The sequence below is a fragment of the Trifolium pratense genome, linkage group LG7 (genome assembly GCF_020283565.1).
Source record: "Trifolium pratense cultivar HEN17-A07 linkage group LG7, ARS_RC_1.1, whole genome shotgun sequence".
Taxonomy (NCBI): Eukaryota; Viridiplantae; Streptophyta; class Magnoliopsida; order Fabales; family Fabaceae; genus Trifolium; species Trifolium pratense.
This window is the reverse complement of record NC_060065.1, coordinates 11,988,435-11,997,848: the sequence shown is the minus strand read 5'-3', so window position 1 is coordinate 11,997,848 and position 9,414 is coordinate 11,988,435. Positions and strand designations below refer to the sequence as shown.

The 9,414-nt window shown below is 34.6% G+C and overlaps 1 protein-coding gene across 1 annotated transcript; it reads right to left on the bottom strand.

Annotated features, from left to right (window-relative positions):
- Window positions 1-1,131: 1,131 nt before the first annotated feature.
- On the bottom strand, window positions 1,132-8,596 carry LOC123897014 (4-coumarate--CoA ligase-like 9). Its single transcript, XM_045947495.1, has 6 exons — window positions 7,041-8,596; window positions 2,714-2,903; window positions 2,207-2,352; window positions 2,065-2,132; window positions 1,691-1,793; window positions 1,132-1,463 (listed from the first exon to the last, which is right to left on the bottom strand). The coding sequence occupies exons 1-6, from the start codon at window positions 8,085-8,087 to the stop codon at window positions 1,338-1,340; spliced, it is 1,680 nt and encodes a 559-aa protein (XP_045803451.1). The 5' UTR covers window positions 8,088-8,596; the 3' UTR covers window positions 1,132-1,337.
- Window positions 8,597-9,414: the final 818 nt, after the last annotated feature.

The window sequence follows — 9,414 nt, the reverse complement described above, 5'->3', positions numbered from 1 at the left end:
AATAGAATTTGCAGCGGATAAAATTAGAGTGCACAAGAGAAGAGAAAGAGAGAGAGAGAGAGAGAGAGAGAGAGAGAGAGAGAGAGAAACAAAGCAATTTTATATTGGTTTCTCTCACAAATCGAGAGTAGTCCAGTTCCTTTACACTTCCAAAAGATTTCCACTATAATCACTCAAGATTACACAATATGCTCAAGCACATAAGCAAAGAGACTTCTCAATGCTCAAGTGCAACTACAAGAGACTTATAATGCTCAAGTCCACTAACAAGAGACTTTCAAATGCTAAAGCTCACAGTAAGATACTTCTAATTGCTCAAGTCCACTAACAAGATACTTCTAACGGCTCAATCACTCAGCAAGAGTCTTCTCACAACTAACTTAATCAAGTAAAGCTAGAAGTGTTTTACACTTGATATACAATCATATCGGTATAAGTAGTACAATACTGTGAACGACTCTAAAAACTTTAGAATTTCTAAGATACAAACTTGGATAAGAAATTCTAAGTTAAATTTGTGTTTTGATTTTGACAGAGTTTCTAATCTTTCAAAATATGCATATAGTGTTAGTTGATTCACGTCTTCAACTCCTTATATAGGCAGGATGAAAAGATTCGTTGAAGAAACTCTTGCACAAATTAGAGTCATTGAGAAGGTTTGATCCAAAGACGTTGATTCATTCCTTGATTTAGATAATATTGTCGAAGGTCATTTGAAAATCTTTGCTACAAAATGAATTTACCATTTCATTTCAGTTGTCTTTGGACCTTTTGTTTGCTTATGCACGTGATCAGAAGAAAACAAACTTGACTCTGACCTTGAAAGCGACTTATTACACACTTTTGATGCTGACGTGTCCTTCAGACTCTAAGTTCTTCAGAATCTAGTCTTCTAGCTTCTGATCTTTACTCAGATTCTAATGTCGAAAGTCACAGTCTTACTTCTTGCTTCTGACTTGGTTTAGGTTCTAATACTCCAAACTAGAATCTGCCTTAATGTTTTTTATTAAAGGAGTTAGGGTTTAAACTTTGGATTCTTCCCTTCTCTCCACAAATATAGTGCGAGCCTAGCCACCGGACAACTAGAAAAGAAAAACCACGCATGGAACATGGAACGCATATAAATCATTATGAGGTTCGAATTTGATGTGTATACGTTGATTCAAAAAACTATACAGTATTTTGTCAAAAAAAAAAAAACTATACATTATATATTTATTATAAATAATAGTAATATGATATAAAGAAACAATAATAGCAATATGAAAATAATATGAAAAATTATGCAAGCGTTAAGTGCAGCTCTGAGCCTCTGACTCCATCGTTATATCAATTAATCACAATTTGGATGAACCACTAGTTAGAGCAATATCAACTAATTCTCTTCTTAAAATTTTGCCAGCTGGAGATTTAGGAATAGAGTTAACAAAAGAAACACGTCGTATCTTCTTGTATGGTGCTACCTGCAACAACGATAAGCCATAATTATAACATGACAATAGTAACACTCTAAACTGTGACAGTCTCAATTCTTTTCTTTCTTTTTTTGGTAGAAAAAGAGGGCTAACGCCCTAACAGTGTCAATTCTATTTCGTCTTAAATATAAGCAAAAATGTACATTTATTTGGTCCAATTGCTTATATTTAAGACCAGATTCAATGGACAATAATGTCTGCATTTTAGAACAAACCTGCTTTGCCACATACTCCATGACCTGAGCAGCAGTGATGTTACTTCCAGGCTTTCTTACCACAAAAGCCATGGGAATCTGCCCTGCATCTTCATCAGGATACCTGTCCCCAAAAGATTAGTAGTAGATTTGGTGAACCTTCTTATTAGACAGTCATGTAGTATGTTAAACCAAGTGAATTACATCGAAATCTTTTTCTTTTGGACCAATATACTTTAAAGAACAGTTTAACATTTAAAAAAAAAACTGATTTCTATGACTTCCACGGGAACTAGAAATTGGAAAAGCGTTGATGAAATGAACTGAAAACAACTTCTGATTTGCTTTCCAACACACAGACAAATTAAATTTTTAAAGCAGTAGTATATACATACGGAATTACTGCAGCATCAGCAATTTCAGGATTTGTATGAAGTATGTGCTCTAATTCAGCTGGGGGAACCTGTAAAATAGCAAGGAAAATGTAAAGGTAGTAAAATAGTATCCGCAAAATACGTGTTGTTGACAACACATCACCTGATAAGCTTTGTATTTGATCAATTCCTTTAGTCTATCTACAATGAATAGAAAACCATCAGAGTCAAAGTAACAAAGATCGCCAGTCTTCAGCCATCCCTCTGAATCCAATGTCTCAACAGTTGCCTTGTCATCTCCTACATAACCTGCACTGGCACCAAAAGAATAACCACAGCGATAATTAGATGTCTCTAACTATATATATGAACTGCATTTGGTAAAAAACTTCATGCATACGATTAAACAAAAAATTGATATCTCTTGACAACAATCCTATGTAAAAGATGGGCGACAAGGAGGTCAGAGGAGCAAACAGAGAAGAACTCTAATCATTAAACTAAAGTGAGAGACCGCAAAAACATGCCAACACATGTGTAGGTGTTGAATACATGGGATTTTTAATGCACATCTTCACTGCAAAAGGTTATGCAAATGCAACGGGGTCCATAAATGGAGAAGCCTTGCAATAGTGTCGTTGCTAAGTTACTACTTTTACTAATCAGTCACCTTTCATGATTGTTGGTCCTCGCAACCAAAGCTCCCCTTTCTGGCCAGGAGATAATGCCTCTCCTGTAACAGGGTCGACTATCTTGGCCTCCATATTTTCTGCTAGTCGACCCACAGAACCATAGTGCTTAGCCTCATCAAACCCTATCATTCTTGCTGCCCCTCCTCCACTTTCAGTTAAACCATAGCCCTGCCAGTAAAAACACATCAATAGAAAACAAACAAATAAAAGTACATATCTTATTCTTCCATCTTTAATTCCACACATCTTTTATTCAAACAAAGAAGCATCCCTTTTCATATCATATGTTGATATGTTCTATACATTTGAATGAAACAAACAAAAAATTCCAATGTTTCTATTGGCACAACAACTCTCGAGGTAATTGACTAATAAATAAAAAAAAAAAAGTATTAAAAAATCTCACCATTACACCACTTTGTTAAATTAGTTCATAAAATAGCTTTCCCCAAAAGTTAAAATATCTTTCGAATGAACGTGATAAGCTCCAATTAGATTGACCTGACAAACTGTATACACTAGAAATATGCATACTAGTACCAATTAAACTCAAAACATAAACTAATCATAAAAGATGTTTTATCTCCCGACCCTCCGCCTTTCTTTTCTACCCCTGAATTTTCGTTTTTGCCCTTGGGGGTACTTCAGTTTGTACGAACCGAATTTTTTTGTCATGCTCACAAATTTCAGTTAATAAAATCCGAAATTTTGTGTTCTAAATTTTGTATTTCGTCTGCGTTCCAGATTTCCTGCATAAATTCAACATCAGACCCTCAACTTCCACAATTTATTTGAAATACTAAACAATGTCCGATTAGAGTAAAAAATCACTCGTTGGAAAGCTTAGGGTGTCAAGATTACAAATATAATTTTTTTTTTTAGGGTTAACTATCCAATTGGTTCAGTTTGACCAAATAATGGGTACTGGTACAAAAACAGAGCAAAAACTTTTCTCAAACTTGTAGGTAGATTTTCTCATACTATACTTAATGAAATTTAACAATTCCGGTGTCAATCCTGTAGTAAATTTTGTCTTATTTACACTAGATTAAAAATCATTAGCATACGACTTATATTTAGAGAGCTATGCTAAATTTACCACAGGTAGCTCTACACGAATTTTCACATAAATCTTTCTTCTTTTCTTAACACTGATGATATTTCGGTTTATATAAACCGATTTTTTTTCCATGTTTAACAATTTCGGTTCGTAAAAACCGAAATTATGTTCCAATTTTTTCAAATTTTGAAAGGCAAAATGAAATTTTAGGGGTATAAAAAAAAACCTGGGGTCGGAAGAGAAATCATCATCATAAAAATTATGATGGTGGGCCCGATACCTCAGAAGAACAAAAGTTATGATGGTAGGCCCGATACCTTAGAAAGGAGGAGTATACTAGTAGTATAGTATTACTATTAAACAAAGATTAGCCGTGCTAATCACAATCGACAGAACATGACACTATGTACTTTGGTTGGATGCAAGCTAGTGGATAATAAAGTATAAAAATCAATTGTGATTGTTATTTTTTTTTCTTGGTTTCTTGTTAGTTAGAATTTTATAGCAGAGAAATTCAACTAATGACATCCTGATCACACTAACCCACAAGTCACCTAAACACTCAAATACTATATTATGAATTATTATACAAATATATTTTTGATAAAAATTAAGGTCGACTTTGACAATAATAACTCATTATTCATGTACCAGAAAAATACTCCCTTTAGTTTAATAGATAAGCAAATTTTCACTTTTTAAATTCATTTAATAATTGAATGAATTTGTCCTATGAGTTTAACTCAATTGGTAAGGATATCACATTTTATATGCAGGATTGGGTTCGAACCCCGGACATTACACTTATTCAGCTTTAAAAAAGTGGAATTCTAGCCAATAGATTACCTAACAAAAAAATTGAATGAATCTAAAAAATAAAAAAATTTGCTTCTATATGAAGCAGAGTAATTTAATAACTCATTATTATTCAAATGACGTGATGATAAAAGACTTTTGTCCTCTTCAAACGTGATCATGTTGAAAGTCAAAACGTGTGTGTGAATAGATAATAGAAGAGTACTGTCAAAAAACATAACAAAGAGGAAAAGGAAGAGGGTCTTTATCTGTGAAGCACGAATGTAAACATAGACATAAAATACAACACAAAAATAACACACACACTAACACATGGATACTTACAATAATTTGAGAAGATATAATTTAATATAATCATATGTGTTAATGTCATGTCAATCACAGACACATATGACAAAGGGAGAACAGATTCTCTCAATTTTAAAACAATAAAATATAGTTGAGAGAATAATGTGGAATTTAGACCATTTAAATTATATAAAAAAATGATTGGGAGTTGAACAAAAAAGAGAAGTTGGTTAATAATTGAGTTGTAAAAATTGAGAGTAAAAAATTGAAAGAATCCATTCTCGCAACAGACACACTTAATCCAATAAATGTTTGTGCTTCATAGGTTTGGATCACCTATACAGAAAGTTATATTAACAACAATAGAATTGAATTTATTACAGGCATCCATTTTCATTTCATAGAGGTGCACTCTGCCCCACACTTAATCCAATAACAATTCATTGTAATTTTAACAACACTAGAATTGAATTTATTAGGTGGCAAGTCATGCCACTCATGTTATGTTAAGAAATACCACGTCCGATAGTTGGATGGGACATTTGTTGTCTCCCAAAGAATGAGGGTGGTCTAGGCATTAAGAGACCTCAACATATAAATGACGCTTTTCTTATGAAAATGCTTTGGAATCTGATCAACAAATCAGATGACCTTTGGTGTAAGGTTCTTTATAGTAAGTATGGAAGAAATAAGGACTTGAGGGTAACAATAAGCTCTCAACCCTATGACTCTCCTTTGTGGAAAGCTTTGACAGGTATTTGGGAAAAATTCCAGCAGAATATTGTGTGGCAGTTGGGAGATGGAAACAATATCAACTTTTGGCTGGATAAATGGACCCCGAGTGGAACTTCTTTGCTCTCTGTTACTAATCAAATTATTATTGACACGACTCTTTCTGTGAGGGATGTGCTTACCCCCTCAGGAGAGTGGGATTTTGATTTCCTTCTAATTTACCATCTAATTTTTCTTTTCAGGTTCTTGCTATCCCAGCACCTATGGACATAGACGGGAAAGACACAATTGGTTGGGGAGGGACCAACACTAGGAATTTCACAGTTAAAAGTGCTTATGAGAATCAAAACATTAGAGCTCAACCTATTGAGGGAGATTGGAAGGCCGTGTGGAGTTGGAAAGGACCTCATAGAATTCAAACTTTTATGTGGATGGCGGCTCATGATCGGTTGCTCACTAACTTTCGTAGGAGCAAATGGGGTGTTGGAGCTTCTCCCACATGCTCTAGATGTGACAGAGTCAATGAAACACTTATTCATGTTTTGAGGGATTGCCCTGTTGCAACCCAAACCTGGATAAGGTCAGATGGCAGATGGATTAAAGGATACTCGCGCAAAATAGGAACTTGTGACGCTCTCTCCACTGAAATGTGGGGAATGTACTTGGGAATGCAACTTGGTTGGAGACAAGGTTTCTGCCATCTTCAGGTGGAAAGTGACTCAAAAAGTGTGGTTGATATGATCACGGGGAAAGTTAAATTCAATGGTAATCCACCTATCTTGGTGCGTCGTATACAAGAGCTTTTAAAGTTGGATTGGCAGGTGCAATTCAATCATACTTGGCGAGAGGGAAATAGAAGTGCTGATTGGCTGGCTAATTTCAGCTTTTCTCTGAATTCTTTTAATATTCATGTCATGGAGACTCCTCCAAATGAGGTTTCGAGTCTTCTTTTTTATGACTTTTCTGGGGCTTGCATGCCTAGAAATTTTCATGTAACTCTATAGTTCTTTTCTTTTTGGGCGTTAGCCCTCTTTTACTACCAAAAAATAAAAAAATAGAGTTAATCTTCACTTTAAAAGTCCGTTTTGCAGAGTTGAATTAAACCTACTTTTACTTTCAATTCAAAGATGATAGAAAAGTTTCTCCAAAATTTATTAGTTAACCCGTTATGAGGATTACCCTCACTAAAAACCATATTGCTAATGAAATTAGCTAGTTTTGCGGCTTTTGCCCATTCAAAAATGACAATCCATTGTAGCGTTGGGGTGGAATTTTGAACTAAATTATTTGGTTATTTACATGCAAGAGGTTAATTTCTAGTCTAATGATTACTTGACAAAAAAATATTTTATTATGTTTTTATATACCAAAAAAAAAAAATAGTTGGTGGGACAAGATAAGTTTGTAACCTGCACAATTTCCACATTGGGGAATTTGGTTTTGAAGCTCTCCGCAACTTCCTTGCCAAGTGGCGCGCCACCGGACCCCAACAACCGAATCGAACTAAGATCATATTTCTTCACCAACTCCGACTTAGCAAACGCCGTAACCAACGGCGGCGACACCGGCATATAAGTAATCCTATACTTCTGCACAGCCTTCAACATACCTTCAAAATCAAATCTCTGCATCAACACCAGTGTCTCCCCCATAGCCAAAGCCCTGACCAACATAAAAAATCCAAACACATGAAAAAGAGGAAGCGGAAACAGCGACACCGGATGCGGTTCATTTTCAACGCCGTCATCATACGCGTGCTTCAGGTAACAAAACCCTCCAATCAACGCAATAAGGTTACGATGAGTTAACAACACGCCTTTAATTTTTCCAGTTGTTCCTGAAGAGAAGAGAATCGCCGCTGTGTCTGATTGAGTCGTTTCAACTCGGCGAAGTTCCGAGTTAGAGTTAGAATCGAGTATGGAAAGAAAAGAAGGAGAGTCAATTACGATTGTGCCGAATGGGAGGTTGGGGATTTTGGAAGCGGTTGTGGAAGTAGCGAATGCGATGACAGGTTTCGTAAGTTGAATCAAGTGAGTTAACTCGGATTGGGAACTGAGTGGGTTAGCAGGTGCGACGATGACACCAAGGGAGAGGAGAGAGAAATAGAGTACGGGGACGTGTAAGGAAGAAGGGGTGAGGATTAATGCCACGTGGCCTTTGGAGAGAGAAGTGCGGGATTGTTGGAGGAAGGAAGTGAGGGATTTGATTTGACGGAGGAAAGTGGGGTAAGTGAGGTGGTGGTCGGTGGCTGAGTCTATGAGAGCAGGGATGTTGTTTGAGATGGCGGTTTCAGGGAGGAGAGAGAGTGAGTAGTCGGTGAGAGAGAGAGGTTGAGAAGGTGGAGGGAGAGGGACGATTGGACGGAGGCTGTGGAAGGTTCTAGATTGTGAACAGTAACCAGTGTTAGGGTCGATGGTATATGAGTGTGAGTGAGTATGTTTGGTGTAGTTGGCCATTATTATGTTAATGGAGTTTGTTGAAGATGGATTGTTATAACCAGACAGGTTCAGAGTTCACAGATACGTTCTTTCTCTTCTCTTCTAGACGGAACGCTTGTAGAACACACGATTTTATTGCAAATATCACGATGATGCTGACTGTAATTATCATTTTTTAATCTGTCTATAAATAGTGGTCTTGCTAATCCTGAGATGAGACACTCTACTCTAATAGGCAAATGGGATAATGCGGTTATTTATTGGTTTTACGTATGTTCTTTTAAGTAATTAATAACTAGCTGGACACTTGTGCGTTCGCGCGGGAGTCGCGGCGTTGCCGCTTCTCACTTGATAGTATGAAATAGTAATTTATTGAGGAGTAGATTAAAAGATAAAAAAATAGAAAGAATATAATATTTGGTAAAAAAAATAGAAAAAGAACAATGGTAAAACTATAACCAAAAAATGTTAGGTCTCTGTATTAATATATGAGCATAAATATAGATAATATAGAAATTATGAAGAAAAAAAAAGCTATCTTATTAATATATTAATAAAAAAGGTCTTGTAAAAAATCACCAAAAACTTAGGTCCCTGTATTAAATATATGAGTATAAATATAGTCCTTATAATTATTAAAAAATAGGCAACCTTATTAATATGATAGTGAAAATATAAGTCTCACAAAAATCATCAAATTAATCAGGTCACCATATTAAATATGAGTATAATCCGTAAAATTGTAAAAATAAAAATAGACAATAGAAAAAATAGGTTTCCATATTAATATATGAATATAAATATAGGTACCGCGGATGTTATAAAAAGCATAGGTCTCGTAAAAATCAACAAAATAATTAGGTCCCTGTATTAATATATATGATCTAGTATAACCCGTAAAATTATAAATAAAAAAAATTAACTTTATTAATATATGATTAAAAATTATGAAAGACTAGCTTGTATTAATATTATGAGTAGTCATGTAGAAATTATGAAAGAATGAGCATCCTTATTAATATATTAATAAAAAATATAGGTCTCGTAAAAATCAACAAAATAATTAGGTCTTGTATTAATATATGATCTAGTATAACCTGTAAAATTATAAAAAAATAAATAAATTATTAATATATGATTAAAAATATAAGTCTTGTATAAATCACAAAATAAAATAAAATAGGTTCTCGTATTAATATATGGATATAAATATAGGTCCTACATAAATTTTTAAAGAACAGAAAATCTTATTAATAAGAGGAAAAACATAGGTCACTCAGAATTCACACAAAAGATTATGTCCCCGTTATTAATCATATGATTCGAGAACTTTATTAATATATGA